Genomic DNA, 19,531 nt, shown 5'->3' on the forward strand with positions numbered 1-19,531 from the left:
GGTCAGTACCATTCCAGGTAAGATAACTTGATTTAATCACTTTGTCCATCTATAGTTACTTAAACTATTAGATGCTGATAGAGCAATCAGAGTATAAATTTATAGTAACAAATATATATATATATATATATATATATATAAATAAGAAAGTAGACCATAATTTGAATTGCAGATCTTTCAAATTTTTCAGATCAAAGGACTGTTGGTCAGCTTTCTCTCCTGACAAATGTCACTCCTTTGAAAAGCTTTCATGTAATTATGGGTCAGGCAGAGTGAAAGATATGGCTTATATTTCACTATGTCTTATCTGTCAGTGTACTGCTTTACCTCCTTGCTATTTTCTGCAGTTTTATAAGCTTGGAATTTGAAATCTTCCTGTTGGCTGGTTACATCTAACTGTTCTTGTCAAAACCACCCTGGAAATACACACACACACACACACACACACACACACACGTGCGCGCGCGCATGTGCTCATGCTCTGTCTCTCACATTCTCTCTCTGAAGATTTTCCTTTTCTGTATTCCATAGATACCCCCCAAATATTGCTAACATTTGTTGTTTAGCTATTATGTATGTTTGTAGTATAGTCAGTTGTGTTATATCCTTTTACATTTAAATATTTATACTTGTGGTCACCTTGATTCAACTTAAGTGTTTCCTAGGCAATATTTTGAAATAGATTTCTTCTGGTGATATTTAAACACGTTCTTTTTATATGGCTGTGTACTACTTTTACTCTCAGGATAACTGTTTTCCTAAATTTGGGAACAGTTATTTTGTCTCTATATGCCAAGTACAGATTATTCTTTCAAAATGTTTGCCAAAAAAAGGATAGTAGGTAGAAATATTTGAATCCACAAAAATTGTGTGTGTGTGTGTGTATGTATGTATGTATGTATTTGCAGTACTGGGGACTGAACCAGGGCCTTGCACATGCTTGGCAGGTGCTCTGCTACTAAGCTAAATCCCAAGCCCTTTTTAAAATTTTGAGATAGGATCTGACTAAGTTGCCGAGGCTGGACTCTAACTTGCAGTTCTCCTGCCTCAGCCTCCTGAGTAGCTAGGATTACAGGTGTGCACCACAGTGCCCAGCTCAGAAATTTATAGGAGAAACTGCAGTATGCTTTTGGGAAGAGAAGAAATAGCTGATGGGGAGTCAGGGGCACTAGAGAGGCAATGAAGCTGCAGACCCTTGATGATGGGTGGGAATGGAAGCATCAATACACAGTATAGAGGAAAGCAGAATACCTTTCTTTTTCTCCGTGAGTGGGAGGATAAGAAAGACTATCAGAAATTGAAATTGAAACTTGATAGGACCATATAGCTCCAGAAATGGAGAGGAGAGATGGTGTAAGGATAGATACTTCTACCAGGTGACTTATGTCCCTTGCAAAAATCGATCGATCACATAGAATCTTGAATAATCTGCTCTGGGGAGCTTGCAGTTGATACTGTTGGCAGCGAGGCAGTATTGCAGAATCATTACTAGAGAAATGACAAGTAAGCAACTTTATATTAATTGATAATGATAATGCCCAAGTCAGCAGATTGGTACTATTAATTGGAGTGAAATGGATGTCGCTGGATATGTAAATAAGGATGTTGGGAATGAAAAGAAGGAAGAGTCTTGGAGGAAAAAGTTGGGGAGAGTAGCTAGCAGTTTTGGAAGAAAAAATAAAAAGGGAATACATAATAATTAAGACTCTTTTTTTATCCATAGGTCTGTTGCAGTTATTTCAACTATCTTTGATTTTCCATTCCTTCCTTGGAATTCCTACCTTTATTCCGAGTACCATTCATTTAATTAGAGCAGGACATTGCTATCTTGAATTATTCATTGTTAAGACCTTTGAAGAGGAAACTACTGTTTAGCATGATCTCTTCGTTCTAAAATTATACTTTGCACATATATGGATCTCAGTAAATGTTTTTGGTTTTTGTTATTTTAGTCTAACTGAATTTAGCACAGAGCAGGCCCCTAATAACTGTTGAGTGAATAAATTAGTGAAAGATATTATGAGAAATGCCAGTGAAAAATACATGTATGTAAGATAGTTAAATATAAAAGAAAGACTTTTTATTTTGGGGCCTAAAATGAAATAAGTCTTGGAAAAGATTCTGGACTTGAATTAGATTTGGAGCTTGAGAATCAAGAAAAGATTTTTTTTCAATATAGGAAGACTTCTTTATGTTCAAAGTTGGGACCTAAATTTTAGATACGAAGAGGGAGATACATTTTAGAAGTCTCAAGGAATCATGACACTATAGGACTTCTGTGTTGGAGACAACTTGGATCAGGGAATGAGCAGAGACTAGAGTTTTAGGAGGTGAATTTTCTGGGTTTAATTAAGTCTAAATGAAAAAGAACTTTTTTTTTTGGGAAGTGGTGATGCTATTTCTGGACAGTGTGAGAGTGCATTGAAATTCAGATCTAATAGTCATGAATGTGCTGATGAGATTGAGTGAAATAGTTAAACTCAAATGTCAGAAGAAAGGAGGGTTTTTTGTTTGTTTTAATTGACTTTTTCTAGACTTGATTTTCTTCGTGTTTAGTGGATTTTAAAAATGCAGCAAACCAAAGTGATGTAAGCCAATCCCCAAATACTGAAGGCCAAATGTTCTCTCTGATATTTTGGATGCTAACACATAATAAGGGAGGAGCAGCGTCTCAATCCCAGTGGCTTGGGAGGCTGAGGCAGGGGGATCTGAGTTCAAAACCAGCCTCAGCAAAAGCAAAGTGCTAAGCAACACAATGAGACCCTGTCTGTAAATAAAATGCAAAATGGCGCTGGGATGTGGCTCAGTGGTTGAGAGCCCCTGAATTCAGTCCTTGATCCCTCTTCTCCCACCCCCCAAAAAGTTCATTGGATTAAGACAAAGGGGAATGAATGGATGGGGGGGGAGGATGGGAATAGGAAAGACAGTAGAATGAATCCGACATAACTTTTTAATGTTCATATATGAATACATGATCAGTGTAACTCCACATCATGTACAACCACCAGAATGGGTTTTTTATTAGAATAAATTATACACCATGTATGTATAATGTGTCCAAATACACATGTGAATCTAAAAAGAACAAAAATATGGTAGTATGTAACATACATTACTGATATTTTAAGGAATTCAAAACTGAAGTAAAAAGGGAAAAAAGCTGAAATACTCATTTTGGGGAACTATTACCAACATTTCCATTAAAATTAAGGGCAAGGTAATTGTTTAATACTTCATATTTATTTACATGGATTTGAAAGTTGTGGCCAAAATAATCAGAGATGAAACTAAATAAGTATAGATATTAGAAAGTAGGTTTAAATATTTTTTTTTCCAAATGACAAAGTTTTCTAAGTTGAAAACTGAGGTAAAACTTTGTGTTTCACGATTGGATTGCTGTAATACGAATATTTACAAAAATAAATATGTTCTCTAGGTGTTGCTGCTATCCAGTCCCCCCCCCCAAAAAAAATCAATTTTTGGTAACAGTTTTTTTTTTTTTTTTAATGCAGCAAACCAATGTTTTCTAACATTACTCTCCTACTGACACCTACTTTTTATTAATTACACTTTTTTTTTTTTTTTTTGGTGAAAAGTAACATGGAGAACACATTTTTCTTTTAAAGAGAGTTCTTAAGGAAAGGGTAGATAAGAATGAATTATTTCTTCATCATGCTTAAGAAGTTTTCTTGTTTTTATAGGTTGCTATTGTAGTCTTCCTTGGTAAAAAGAAGTCTTAAGTTTTTTTCCAGACTTTTGCAAATCATTCTTTGTAGTTGTCTTATTATCATATATCTCTTTAAGTTTTTGGATTTGCCAACATCTTTTCTAAGTGCCTTAGGCTAGACCACTTTTATTGTATGATTATAAGTTAAAGACAGATTATTCCATTTATGAGCCTAATGGAACATTTTAGATAAGTCTAAAAATGTAATTTATAGTGCCTACCGATCAACTGATACTTCTAGGTTTAGGTATTTTTAATGTTAAAAGTATGCCTCATATTTGAAAATTAATATGATTACATGTATAATATGATAGTAACTAAATGGTTATGTATTAGCTTTAAATATACATGTACTAACTTTTTTTTTATTTGTACACAAGGCTCTTTGCTTTGAGAATAGCTTATTTATAAGTCTGTATTATACTCTACTTGACATCCTTCCATTTTTGTACTTGGGATTGAACCCAGGGGTACTTGACCATTGAGCTACATTCCCATTTCTATTAATTTTTATTTTGAGACAGGTTCTCACTAAATTGCTTAAGGATTTGCTAAGTTGCTGAGGCTGGCTTCAAACTTGAGATCCTCCTGTCTCAGCCTTCAGAGTGACTTAGATTACAAACATGTTTCATTGTGCTTGACTGTACTTAATACTTTTACTGAAAAGAGTTCCTCTGTTTCTTCTTACTGCATGTTACATTTCATGGTTTCTTTGCAATTTATAAGCCTACAGAAATGTTTGGATTACTTTTTTTTTTTTGGAGGCCCTACAAAATAGGCATTTCTTCTTTCTTTTCTTTCTTTTTTTTTGGTGTGGTGCTGGAGATTAGAACCCAGGGCCTTGTGTATGCAAGACAAGCACTCTACCACCTGAGCTATATCCCCAGCTTATGGATGCCCTGCAAAATATGACAGAGCAATTCCACAGCTGCTTAAAGTCTCTTATCTCTCTTTGTCTCATACTTAGCCCAAGAGTGTAGTTGTATTTTATTAAACATCACTTCAGAGGTGGTATGATGTCCTACCCAAAGCCTTGTTGGTGGTGATATGACCTTCTGTTTTATGTTCTAATTGATTAGTAATGTAAGAAGTCCTAAGAGCAGTCATTTTACTGTTCTATAGCTTGATAAAATTATTAATTAGGTAAATAGTAATTTACATCATAGTTTTCTTATGCCAAGCTTCTTGATTTGTGATTCTTATATTGTCCACATTTCAGGAATTTATGGCAGTTTCTACTTCCTTATTTTGTCAATCTGAAATCCATGGCTTATCTTTAAACATTTTATTCATGAGCCTTTTCTACATAGCTGTCTGTCTTCCAGCTTATACTATGAATCTATAAGATGCTGATAATCTTTTGCACATTTTTAGTGTTCTTTAAAAATGTGGTCATTAGCACATTCTGCTTCTCAGATGATTCTTGAGGATTTTTGCTATATTTCATAGCCTGTTAAAGATTTCTTTTAAAGTCCTTGTGTTTTCACTTCAAGGATAGATTGAAAAAGTAGCAGTGAAGAGGGATATAAAGGAGCACTGTTAGTTCTAATGAGAATTGACCGTACCATTAGTGACCTTAGACCTTTGGTTTCTTTTAGGACAAGCATCACTGTGAGAACTGAGATCTAAAAATGGAATAATGTCTCTACTTATATATAGTAAGCATCAGATCTTGGGCAGAGTAGTGGCCTTGATTCATACACAATCTCATGATCACCTATTTGGTGATGGTTTATTGTAAAGCTTAGGAAAATACTGACTACTATCTTGGCAAAGACATTGAACATAAAATAATAAAGTTTTCATTGTTAGTCTATCTTTTCTTTTAATGTATCATATTTTATAAGTTTGTGTTGTATTCTTGATATTTTATAAAAGCAACCCCATCAAGATATCTAAATGTCCCTATGTCCCCCCCAGTATTGTATTGATTTTTGGAACTTAACCTCTTTTGGTGCTTGTAATCTCACATCAGTTCTTAAATGTGGCAGTAAAATTGATGTTTTGATGTCCTGACTTCTACTGTATTCCACTTTGATTATCTTTTCTCAGGACATCTTTAATCCTTATTCCAGGTAGATTTTTAAAAAAACCACGTGTGTGTGTGTGTGTGTGTGTGTGTGTGTACACACTCACACACACACACACACATCTTAGTTTCACCTTCAGCTTAAGTACTCTTGAGTTTTATTTCTCAACTGCCTATTAATAAATTCTATCAACACTGTTTAGTTGGCACACACCACATAGTCGCTGTGTGAGCACCTACATGTAGGTTCAGCAAAGGATTTAACATACAATGACTTTTTTTTACAATGGACTTTTTATGTATTTCTAAAATCAGCTTTTTTTTTTGAACAGATAAGTGTAAAGCAGGAAATTACTTTTACTGATGTATCTGAACAACTGATGAGAGACAAAAAACAAATCAGAGAGCCAGTAGACTTACAGAAAAAGAAGAAGCGGAAACAGCGGTCTCCTGCAAAAGTAAGAGAATGTATTAAGGTGGTGGTTGCTAATCTTTTAATCTCAAACTATTGGTATAGCTTATAGACAGGAACCTGGTTGGACCTTAAGGCAGATATAAAAATCTTGTGTGATTTAGTAAAGTTGGCATGTTGCACCGGTTTCAACAAGAGGGAGGAGGGAGGGATGCCTGCCCAGAGATGGTGGACCATGACTTTCAAGTTTTTCTACCTTTTCATCATGTCCCTCTTTTTTCCTGAAAATGAGCTTTTCTTTTCTCACATCTCTTTTATTCTCCTAAAACTAGGGGATGATATGTAGCACCTTGCTTCTCATTTATACTGGTTTTACATACACATAATACACATATATAATGTACACACACGTGTATACATAATAATTTATTAATACGTGTGTGTGTGTCTGTGTGTGTACACGTATGTCTGGTATTGGGCATTGGACCCGTTGGTGCTTTTACTCCTGAGCTACATACCCAGCCCTTTTATTTTTTATTTTGCAACAGGGCCTCACTAAGTTGCGTAGGCTGGATTCAGACTTGAGATTCTTCTTCATCAGCCTCCTGAGTAGCTGGAATTACAAGTGTGCACCACCATGCCCAGCATCCCCAGCCCTTTTTATTTTTATTTTTACTTTTATTATGAGAAGAGGGTCTTACTGAGTTGTGGAGGCTGGCCTTGAACTTGAGAGCCTCTTGCTTCAGCTTCATGGGTTATTGGGATTACAAATGTGAGCCACTGTACCCAGGTAGTTTAACTTACTTTAATATTAAGTAAAGTAAAATTAAATACCAGTTATTCATCAGGAAAAGCTTGTTGAATACCTTTAATAGAATGTAAGCTCCATGAGGGCAGGGATTTCATTTTACTCTATTATACCCCAGGAGCTTATTATAGGAGACATAATGGGCTCTTAGTGAATATTTTGTTGTTGAATGATGAGTAAATTACAAAAATGACCAGTATATACTATTGGAAGTTACCTCTTCTTTTTTTTTAATTAATTAATTTATTTTTGTTAATTTTTATGTGGTGCTAAGGATTGAACCCAGAGCCTCACACATGCTAGGCAGGTGCTCTGCCACTGAGCTATAGCCCCAGCCCTGGAAGTTACCTCTTGTTTTTGTTTGTTTGTTTGTTTTTCTCTCTTGCACAGTGGTAGTTGGCTATATATAGCCTTTTTGATATTCTTAGGAAATCTTTGAAGTTGGTATATTTGTATCTATATGGTCAATTTTTTATCCTTTTTTCTTCCCTCTCTTTGTATATGTGATTTGAAGTCATAATTATCACTATTCTTTAAATATCTTGTATACCTTTTAAACTGTAATGTATTGAGGCTGACTTGTACTGGAGTAGCTCACACTGGCTTGCAAGTGCTGATTGCTAAAATTTCAGGAATTTTGTGAGCCAGTTGCTGAAACCATTGGTAGCTTATAATTAGTCATGGTGAGAGTATTTATCCCATGGAAATCAGCAGACACTTTCCAACCCTCTCATTCCCTAGCTGGTTGTTAAACATTTGTCAGTTTGGGCGATATAGAGGTATGAAATAGAAATTTCTGAAAAAATATAGAGACTAAAATTACTTCATAGTTTCATTTCTTAGAGATAACCACTTGGATTTTCTGCCATATTCCCTTTCTATTTTTTTTTTCAATTTTTTGGGATATAAATAGATACTGATTTAATTTCCTGATTTTTAACCCTTAAAGTGTGTGTAAGCTGTTTTTACATTTAAAGTTATTAATGGCTAAAAAACATTTTTATTAGCTAATGTATTATTTTTGATAGGTCATGTATTTAATGATTATTGTGTTGAACATTGCTGTGTTCTTGGAAAGTTGTATTCTTTTCGTCTCCATTTAAAACTATGCTGTACTAAAAAAAAAATCATGTATTGATAATTGTATATGATTGAATCAAAAAGTGTGAACTTTGACATGAAGATAATGTTACTCATTCCAGAACTGTACCTATTACATTCCTACCCAAGTGGACCTACAGTGTATCCCTCTACACTCTTATCAGCCTTGAGTATCAGACTTTGATTTTTTTATGGCTTACAATGGGTATATCATTGTAGTTTAAATTTGAATTTGTTTAATTGTGGTTATGCTAATTTTTTCCCTCCTTTTTACTGGCATTTTATGTTTCACGTTTTCTGAAGTCTTCTCTCCCATCTTCTTTTTCTTGGGGTCTTAAAGTTTTTCTTAGTGATTCTTATGATTTTGTGTGTGTGTGTGTGCACGTGTATGTGGTATTAGGGAATGAACCCAGGACCTGGCACATACTAGGCAAGTGCTCTACTACTGAGTTATATCCCCAGTCCTTTTTATTTTGAAACAGGGTCTTGCTAAGTTGCTAAGACTTGCCTCAAACTTGAAATCCTCCTGCCTCAACCTCCTGAGTTGGTGGGATTATAGGTGTGTGCCATGACTCCTGGCTATGTGATGTATATTTTTGTTCTTTACATTAATGAGTAAATCAAGTGACTCATGTAGAATAATTCCAGGGTTTGAGAAAAAAAATATTTTCTAAAATGGTGATAGTGATTGATTGTGTTACTTTGGGGTCACTGCTAATCTATGGGGAATCTATTTAAAGATTCTAAACCAACATGATATATATAAGTTCTGTGTTTTCCTGGCTATTTTAGTACCAAGTTTTTCTGGTGCTATTATGGAGCGTAATATCTTTCTGAAATTCCCACTAAAATTCAAATTATTATCTTCTAATGTTATTGGGAATCCTTTTATTGTGATATGTTCCAGGTGTTTCTAAATATAGATCAGATATTTAGCTTTTCAGCCATTTTGCTTGTTTAATTTCAGATTAACTCATTATTATTTTATAATATTTCTAATGGTATTAAGTATTTACACTTATGTTGTAGTCAGATGAATGACTTGACCTATTCTAACAGATATAAGAAAACATTTTTAGGACAATCTTTTTTTGGAAATCCTTAAAAGGGTGAAGTGACCAGAAATAATATATAGCAGATGGGTATATGAATAATAAAAACAATTATTTTTGAGTTATTATATAGAGAATAGGTGTAGAATTTTAACACTGATCAACAGTCTCCAGATAATTTTTTTTTTTTTTTTTTTTTTTTGTATCTGGAGTCTCCGAACTTTCAGGTATAATAAATTAATTGTTTTTATTTTTGCGAGAGTGTGATAAAAAGTCACACTTGAGATTTTTCATTAAAGTAACTTATTCTGCCATTTTCTATGAAGAGAAATAAAAGTTTATCTTGGGTTTATAAATCAGTGTGTTGCTTCTTTTAAATTGCTTAGAAACAAGTTCCTCACAGTTTTGGCCAACTCTAAGTATAATGTATATAAGACATTGTTTTAGGAGCATTCTTTTTAGGAAATGCTTAGGAGGATGAAATGACTAAAAATAATATGTAACAGGGGTGTGAGAATTGTAATTTATTGTGCTTAAAAGACTGGTCTCTGCCCAACACCTTTTCCAAATCTTGATTTTTGCTTTTATGAATATTTTGAGTAGATGTCACCTTGTGTCAAATTAGAGATATATTCAGGAAATATTTAAAATAATGTGATTTTTAGTAATGTCTGAATTTAGATACTTCTAGATGAAATTCCCTTCAAAATAACCTTTGTAAGAAATATTATATTGTTATGCCATCTTTAGCTGCCATGCATTTTAAGCAGTAATTGCTTTTTGAACCTATTTTTTTATGGCAAATCTAGTTATATTAATACTAGTTAGTACTTGAAAATGGCCCAACACTTGGCAACATATCTGATGAAGAGGAGGGTAAATGAAATAGGGAATATTATGTAGGTCAAAGTATTTACTGGATTTTGGAATTATCTGTTTTATGAAAGTAAATTTCTACATAGTAGAAGCTTGCCCCTTTTATTTACTTATTTTAAATTTATTTTTCTTTGTAGTGCTGCTTGGGATGGAACCTAGGGCTTGCTCATAGTAGACAAGCTCTCTACCACTGAACTAACACCATAGCCCAAATTTTATTTTAACTGCTTTGTTGTAAATTTTATTTTATTTTTTAAATGCACTGCTTTTGAACAAAAGTCAGCTTTTAATGTCTTGGTGCTGATGTTTTGAACATTTTTAAAAAATCATATATGTATTATAATGAAGCCCTCAGGACAGTTTTAGGGCTCTTGATCCTCTTGCTCTAGTGTTAAACTTGAATGTTAGACTTTTTAAGTGTTTTTGACTGCTAATACTTGCTACACTGTCTCATTTCTTTAAGGACAATGTTATTTTATTTTTACATTGCTCTATGTGGCCATTTATCACCACTTTTCCTTTGCCCCTTTGAATCTGTTTTGGTTTTGTTTTGGATAGGACCCCAGATAGCTAAAGTTATTAGAAGTGTATGAAAAGTCTGTGTAGCTATATGTTTGTGGTTCTACCTCCTGGCTCTGCATTAGTCAACTATAGGACTTTTTCTAGTTACTAATGTCCAGACTCCATCCCTGGAAATTCTTATTCATGTGGTTCATATCTATACTATGAAAAAGAGCAAAGGTGATTATGATGTATACTTAAGCTTAAGACCTTCGAGTCTTGAACTTAGAAGTTTTTGGATAAATGAGTATTATCACTTGATGTTGCTATTGACTTGTTAGGTGAGTTAGGAGGGATTATTTTCCACTGCAGATGGGTTTTATCAGGATTGCTGGGTTAACATTGATGAGGTCTAAGAATGCTTTTCAGTAAATTATATCATAATCCAGTACTGTTTATGTTCTATAGGTTTTTTCAAATTCCTTAGCAATTCAATGAAAAAGAGCGGTATATTTTTAATTCTTTTTATTTTGAAATGTTTTTCCTTTTTTAATTTATTCAACAAAAATTTGGCTGTTATATGAAGGGATCTCTTATTAGGTGTTAGGACAGTGTTAGAATATTTCAGGTAAATTGCTTATTAAAGGTTATGCTGAACTCAGGAAGGAAGACATATTCTACATAGAAATAGATTTTGAGCTATATAGAGAAACCTTTCCCAGAAACTTATTATATATCATTGGTTTCTTAAAAAATATTCAATTTTTTTATATTAAAAAATTTTAATTTATTTAAAAGGAGCAGGGAAATGGATGTACCGGGAATTTGTCATACTTAGTTATGTTAGTTTGCTTTAGGAAGAAGTGTCTTCTTTGAAGATAAACTGATTGTAAGATGGGATAATTCATAATTCCTGTTTTAAATTAGTGACTGTATGTTTTATTACACCTTCTTAAATCAATTGTAATCAGCATCTAAGCCACTAAAATCTAAAAGATGACTTAACAGAGAATTTGAATTCTCATCTATCATGAGCCCTTTTAGTACAACTGATGGTGGGAAGTAAGAGCTTTTAAAATTCTCTAAATCCAATCAGAAATGGAAGAATAGTGCGACCTTGAAGACATAGAACAAAAGAACAAAGTCACCCAGAGCAATAACCATCACATCTTGACTATCCTACTTACAGCTAATTGTGTTGCATATTATTTAGATTATTTCTAATTTCTCCAGTTGCTTGATATTTATAATATAACTTATTTCTGTAATAGTGACAAGAAACAAGAAAAGCATCCAATGATGCTGTAGCTGGCATTTTAAGATTTAAAATATTGAAACTTCAGATTCTCTTACTGTAATAATATTCATATGTTGCTGGAAAAAAGAAAAATTATTTTATGGTATCAGTAGTCGGTAAATCTGCTAATCTCTTAAGGCAAACATATTCCTGTGGTAGAGCACATTCTACTAAAAGATCTTACAAGGATGCAAAAAAGAAAAGAAGCCAAGCCAAGTCTATATGAAGAAAGAAAATGTTGCTGCATCAGTGTGCTATTTTTGTTCCACTAAGGAATTTTGTTCATTTCATGCCCACCTCTGTGACACTACTCAGTGATGTGAACTGTGAAAGACTGAAAAATACTAGTTTAGCAAAAATGTTTTTAAAAGAATGAAGTGGTAAGCTGTGAAGGATTTTTTTGGTGTGGATAGCAGGCAGCCTTGTCAATAGATATGCATAGTGTCCCCACTATGCGCTAAACACCATTTTGGTTACAAGATTTAGTGGGGAATAAAAGAGACAAAATCCTTAGATACATTTAAAGCATTAGAAATTGGAGAGGCCATTGGTATTTGTTTGAGGCAAGGTGGATTTTACTCTGTGTCCTTTAAGAGAAGATTCTATTACTCTGGCCTTCAGAAGGGGAAAAAAAGAAAATTAAATATAAAAGATTCTAGAATTTGATGACACTGTTTTTGAATTTATAACTATGCCAGAAATTTAATTGTGTTTATCTACAAGGCAGTGGTAGCCGTTTCATCCATTAAATTCTACCTTGTGTTAAACCTGAACTCACAGTGAAGGGCAATATACCTCCAGTGCCAGAAAACAATGATCTAGAACTTCTTAAATGGTTCATAAAAGGGCTTTGTACAGTCAGGGATTACATCCGTTTCACATTAGGCAACTTGGGCCAGATTTGTTCTTTATAAAGCCTTTCCTTGCAGTTGCTATGCCACAGAAAGCTATTGAACTGCCATGTTTTTTGGCACTTAGAGCTTCTTATTTGTTATCAACATGTATTAAGGGGGAAAATAACCCTGATGATGCTGTCTTCTTTAGTTCTCTTTTATATAAAATACTTAATCTTTTTTTAAAATTTATTTTAGAAATAGTTTTGAATCATAGTTTAAAGGGTTTTGTGTCTTCTTTTTGAATGTTATTAACTTGCATATTTTTATGTGACTTGGAGGAGTGGAAAAATGTTTGACCAGCCAGAGATGAAACTTTCCATTCTCACTGACTGTTCAGGAAGCTGTGACACCCACTTCCATTCTCTTGCCAATGTTTCCCTTCTATGACTTCAGTGCATAGACTTTGAAGCATTGTTGACCACATTGGCAGTTTGCCCAGAACCCAAATGCCCTGTGTAATTTGCATAATAATCACCAATGATTTGCATATAGTATAGGCTGAGCAGCCTTCCTGAAAATTTAAAGTAAAAAATGTTTTAAAGATTTTTTTTTTAAAAAAATATTTTTAGTTGTAGGTGGATAAAATTTATCTATTTATCTATTTATCTATTTATCTATCTATCTATCTATTTATTTATTTATTTATGAATGATGCTGAGGATAGAACCCAGTGCTATACACATGCTAAGCAAGTGTGTTCCACTGAGCCACAACCCCAGCCCCCTTTTTTAAAGTTTAAAGCCTTTTTTTCTTATACCCTTTGCCTGGGTTAGAAAAGGGATCATAGCTATGTGTTTGTAGGTCCTCATCACTTCACAGTCCTTTGTTAAAGATATTTTCAAGATGTCTCTTTCCTGTACTAGACAGTGTTTTAGCTTGCATTCTGTGTACTTCTATCTCTAGTATTTTTTTCCTTCTCATTGACCATGCCCCTCCTGATCTGATCTTCTAATTTTCTTTGCTTCTTCACATCAGATTCTGCCATCTTTTTTCTCTCCTCAGTAATGGAAAAAGGGATCGTTTCTTATTTTCATTCCATTACACGTCTGATGAGAGGCAGTTTAATGTTGCATGATGACCAAGTTGTTAATTGGAATTCATAAGGCTCCAGGTGTGTTGTTCTCTGGTAACTGTCTAGACCAGGCTCACAATATTCTCAATCTCAAGAATCCCAAAAAGATGAAGTTGATTTCTTTGTCTCCCGTCTTCCTTTTCCATTACCTACCTCTAACCAACGAATGTTTTTAGGAATATGTTTAATACTGGTAGTAGTTCTAGATTAACCTTAGAGATCCCAGGCTGAAACTCCAAATTTTACTCTAGGATGACATGAAAATTTAATTTTCTCTCTTTTTTTAAAAGTATATAATAAACAAATACTTTCATGTTAAAAAATGTTTTAAATATACAGGTAAGCTATCCCTCCCGTCTTATCTCTTATCGGCCCAGGTCCCTAGCTATCACAAACGATATTATATACATTTTGTGTATATCTTTCTTAAGTAGTTTTTATGCATATACAAATGTATATTTCTATATATATTTTTTTGTAAACAGAAATTAGGAAAATTATACACTGGGCTCTAAACACTCCCCCCCCCTATATATATATATAAATTTTTTTTAACTTAAATTCTAGTGTGCTTTCCCTATGAGTTTATAGGGAGTTTTCTCATTTTATTTTACAATCATATAATGCTAATTTTATTCATTTCCCATGATTTATTTAATATGCCCAATACTGATTGATATTAAAATCATGTTTAAAACATAAGACTTTCCTCCCTGCATGTATAAGAGTTTTAAATTGAAAATATAACTGTGCTCAGTCTAGAATAGAACACTTAGGGACTCCATCAGTAATACAGGGGAGGTGGCAGAGTGATGAGATCTTAACCAACTTTCAGGGTTTTATTAATGACTTTTTACCCATTCTGAGTCAAATTGTACTTTCATACAATTAAAATAGCATCATTTTAATAGTCTTTTCAAGATTATTTATGGAAAAATACTTATAACCACTGATGACCTTTGTTTATATTATCCTTTTTAAAAAATTAATATTTAATTACATTTTAAAAACTTCTTTGTTTTTGCCTTTTTTTTTTTTTAAACTAGATCCTTACAATAAATGAGGATGGATCACTTGGTTTGAAAACCCCTAAATCTCACGTTTGTGAGCACTGCAATGCTGCCTTTAGAACGAACTATCACTTACAGAGGCATGTCTTCATTCATACAGGTATTTCTTGAATTAAAATGGGCTTATGGCCATTAAAATTATTATCTTTGTTATTTTCATTTTTGTGTAAGTGTCATCCATTCCTAAGACCATAACTAATCTGGCATTACCAATCAGATTTCATAGGCCAGAATATCACAAGGAAACCAGGAGAGAATTTAAATGAAAAATCAGTTAACATGGATGTATAAAATTAGTTAAATAGTCTTAATTGGACACTTATTTGGCTTAAAGTGCTCCTTTCAGCTGGAGAAGTGCTAAAAGAATGTATTATTGTCAACATTTATTTTTTTTGTACAGTATACTCCATACAGAGTTTGAAATATGGATTTGAGAATCAAATATAAAAAGTAGTAGCTAAGATCATGAAACTATTGAGAAAAGAACTAAAGACTGATCACAGCTCTTTGGGGAAACAAGCTAGACAAGTAAGATGGATAGGGGTATGTAAGAGGAATACAGAGTAATAAAGGAAGTGATGAACTAGGAAAATACAGTGGTATCCCCGAAGCCAAAAGAAGAGAATACCAGGGAGGATCAACAGTGTCACATCCTCAGGATAGAGAGGATTGAAGAACTGAAAAAAATAAAAAAATCTCTGGGATAAATAGGAAGGAGATCATGTGTAGCTTTTCAGAGAGCAGAATAGAAGGGTCAAGCCACAAATGAGTGGTGAAGGTTTTGAGGCTTGGGTAGACTGCTCCTTTTTTAAGAAGGTGTTGTGGTGAAAGGGAAGGAGAGAAAATATGAATGTAGGAGCAGTCCAGGGTTGGAGCAAGGTTTCTCAGCGTGAAGCAGACTAAAAGGTACTCTCCTTTAAAAGGAGGAGCTTCAGCAGAGAGGGAAAGTTTGAAGAGACAGAAATTTGTTTAAAAGGAATGTTTAGAAAGTTTTGAAGGTTCTTAAGAAAGGAGTTGATAGGGCAAAAAAGGGATGGTTAGCCACAGAGAACAGGATGGATACATCTTGGAAAGAAGAGATATTTAAGGTTTTAAGGTGGTGGGTAGAGTTCTTTCTCAACTTATGTTTTTTAAATTCTGCTTTGTTTTTTTCTTTGATATAAATCAAATTTAATCTCATTTTTCTGTGATTATGAGAATGTGAAATCCTGGGGGACATTTTGAGAGGAAATAAAGCTAATAAGTTAATCAAAAGTATTAAAAAATTGTGTGGATATTTTGGAATTTTCCAAAATTTTGGGCTTCTAAGATATATATTTCCTCAGAAATAGTAACTAAACAACTGTTCTTTTGTTCATTAACTAATCTGTGGATGTGAAATTATTTTAAGGCGAAAAACCATTTCAATGTAGTCAATGTGACATGCGTTTCATACAGAAGTACCTGCTACAGAGACATGAGAAGATTCATACTGGTGAGTGTTGTCACCCTTACTAGGGTCATTGAAATTACTATTTCAAATGTAGGGGAGTTTTTTTTTTTTTTTAATAAGTAGCAACAGCTTGTTGCCAGTTTCATTGGTTTTATTTCTTAAGACCAAAAGTCACAGCTTATCTTTTTTCTTCCTTAAATAAATCAGTGTTAACTATTAAGTCTTGGCTTTTATGTTCAAGTCCAGTTTGAAATAGAACCTCTTAAGAAATTAAAATATATTTTGTAAGTTACAAAAGTAGGAAACTTTTCTGAAATAGCAGTTTCCTTAGGTGTTTAACAATTTCAGAGGGGGTAAAGTTATCATTTGCATTAATTAGTCTCTGGACTGATTAGCCTGAGCAGTACTATTCTTACCCCGTCCCCTTCTTTATTTCATTTATATAATTTACCACATGAAGAGAGAGATAATCTTAGAAAGTTGTGAACTTCCAATTTCTCAGTTAAGTTATTAAGGATACAGAAACAAATATTTGGACAGATTAAAGGAATCTATACCTTAAAATTTAAGTCTCATTTTAGAGCAAATATTTATTTGTATTTTTTTAAACAAATGTAAAACCAGGTTTTATAAATAACTTTGATTTAGTAGATCTTGGATGCCTCTAACATGGTAAAAGGTATTGTATTAGAAATGATTTATAGTGTTTTGCTTTTTTGCAACAGAATAAAAAAAAATCTCTGGGATAAATAGCAAGGAGATCATGTGTAGAGTTAGTAAATTTGTACAACTTTTTTACATTTCAATAGAATTGAAAATGATGGTGATAATATGAATATTGAAAGTATTGAAGTTTTTCATATTTCTCTGTATTAAGTACTCAAGCAAGTATCTGCCTAGTTGTTATTTAGATGTATTCTCATAGTATATGTAGTACCCGTGAAAAGGAATCCTTGGACTGTTTATCATATAGATATCTTTTATGTCTAATAACTTTTCTTCAGCTTTCTTTGCTCTTTAAAAGGAATCATGATTGTGGCTAGTCTGCTAAAATAAAACTTCAATTACATAGCCCATCTGTATGTTTTGATGTTCTACTTTTTGTTTTGTGTTTGTGGTTCTAGTGATCTAACCCAGCTAAACCTAGTTCATGCTAGGCAAGCATCCTACCACTGAGCTATGTCCCCAGCTCTGATGTTCTCCTTTTTAAAGATCATTTTTGCACATCACTTTTTTTAGTTTCCTAAGTAAACATTAATTCCTCATTTTTTGTGAAAAGGGAGTATACTAGGTACTATGGAAGAAAGAACGATTTTGTAGATTTTGTATGACATTATAGCTAAATTTCAGTTTCTATGCAGTAATAAAACCTGATCAGAAAAAATAAAAGTGGTTAAATATTTTCATGTTTTTAATACCTATTAAGTTTTGATGATTTATTCAACAAGAATTTACTGATCCTCCAGTATTTTTAGGCACTAGGAATAGAGGGAGAATATTAGACCATTTGGAGATGCAGACATAAACATACAGTGTAGTTAGGCATTGTAGGGTTTTATGCAAAGTGTTATGCTCTTGTTTGAAAGTTACTTAGGAGAGGCATCACAAAAAATCATCATCAGGCTAAGTTCAAAATATGTGTGTGTGTGTGTGATTGGGTAGGAGTGTATCTGAATTTTTTTTTTGAAATTGTACACATATTATGTTAAGATATATATTTATTTTAGTGATTTTTTTTTCTTAAAGTGTTGATTATGAGTCTCTTAACCCATCATTGGAAAAACTGTGTTAAGCCATGGGATCATCTTGGATTTATTATAGTTAACATTTATTGAGAATTTACTAAATATCAGATACTGTACTAAATGTTTTATTAAATATTTCATTTAGTTCTCACATTAGTTTTGAAAGGCAGCAGCTATTACTATCCTCATTTTACAGCTGAGGAAATAGTGGGAAGCACACTGAAGTTGAGAGACTTCCCTAAATTTATATAATCTAGTAAATGATGAAGCTCAGATTCCAGCTCAAGTCTCCATGATTTTAGAGTACAATGTGCAACCACTGACTGTGCAGAATGGGACTAGAAACAAAAATACAGCTTTTGTGGTTTAGAAACATCTAAAAGAGGTGGAAACAAAGGTTGGAGTTTTCATGTTATAGAGAAGAGTTTAGAAGAAGATAAGGCTAGAGGGATCAGGACAACATAGTCTTCAGGATTCTTTAACAAAGGAAAGTTTCTTTTGAAGGGAGACTTAGTTCTGTAATGTTGTCCTTTCCTGTCCCATCTCCCTCCTCTACCTGCCACACCCCTAAGTGGAACTGAGAAAAGGAATAGATTTTCCTTATTTACTTCATATTCTTGATTTTTTTTTTTTTTTGGTGTGTGTGGGGGTGGGTCTTATAGTCAAATTATCTGTAAGCTAAACTTGGGGATAATATATATGGACCCATAGATACGTTCTCTTCACTTATTATTTGGTCCTTTCTTTCGTGGCTTTTATTTTAGGAGGAGGATAGTGCCATTAAGTTTGTTCATGTCGGGACTTTCTTTCTCTGTAGGCTTTCAGGTGAGAATGTGTTTAAAGTAGTTCTGGCAGTAAAAAAAAAAAATCTGATATTTCTACCATTATTAAATTGTCAAGCAGATAATAAGTTACTCATCAACTAATCCTCAAAGGTTGTAGAGAGAGAAGGACCACTGGTTCTGAAAGTCCCTATTTTCTTTGCAACCTTCCACATCCCCTTAGGTTTCATTATACCATCTCCTCCTAGTCCTTCACCCTTAAACCCAGTCCCTGCTCCATTTACAACTTGTGTAAAAATCATTACCTCTCTGGCTGATCTGACCAACAGTAAGGATATCTTCTGTGGCTTTTAAAATTGATAACTTTTTTAGTTTGATTTGATCTTTAAATAGAGATATTATTAACTGGTCCCAGACAGACTATCCTAATTCTATTCCTAAATTTGGGCTTGTCTGTTAAATACTATTTTAGGGGTAGTACTGTCTCCTCTAGGGGCTGATCCCTGAAATTCTGATTGGAAAACTATCACAATTCAAATGTTCTCTAGACCGTTATTTTTAGCAATTATGGGAAATGTGTATCTCTTTGTGAATATTATAGATCCTTTACTTATGGTACATTTGGGGAATGAAGGGAAGATAGGGGCTAAGATTGAAGATGATAATTCTGATGATTTTGTTCAGAACCAGAATCATCGGTCAGTTATATATCAAGGTTAAACCTTTATTGA

General features: G+C 33.4%; 1 protein-coding gene across 9 annotated transcripts in view; it reads left to right on the forward strand.

Annotated features, from left to right (window-relative positions):
* Znf148 (zinc finger protein 148) overlaps positions 1–19,531 on the forward strand; it is a 149,655-nt gene that overhangs the window by 80,209 nt on the left and 49,915 nt on the right. For 8 of the 9 annotated variants that reach the window (XM_071615258.1, XM_071615254.1, XM_071615259.1 and 5 more), the window contains 3 exons: positions 6,089–6,214; positions 14,818–14,941; positions 16,232–16,315. In XM_071615258.1, the coding sequence (XP_071471359.1) occupies positions 6,089–6,214; positions 14,818–14,941; positions 16,232–16,315 (334 nt within the window). Of the gene's footprint in view, positions 1–5,367; positions 5,386–6,088; positions 6,215–14,817; positions 14,942–16,231; positions 16,316–19,531 lie in introns of those variants that run through there. The other variant, XM_071615261.1, reaches the window with a different exon arrangement.

This window comes from Marmota flaviventris, chromosome 8 (assembly GCF_047511675.1).
Source record: "Marmota flaviventris isolate mMarFla1 chromosome 8, mMarFla1.hap1, whole genome shotgun sequence".
NCBI classification, from domain to species: Eukaryota; Metazoa; Chordata; class Mammalia; order Rodentia; family Sciuridae; genus Marmota; species Marmota flaviventris.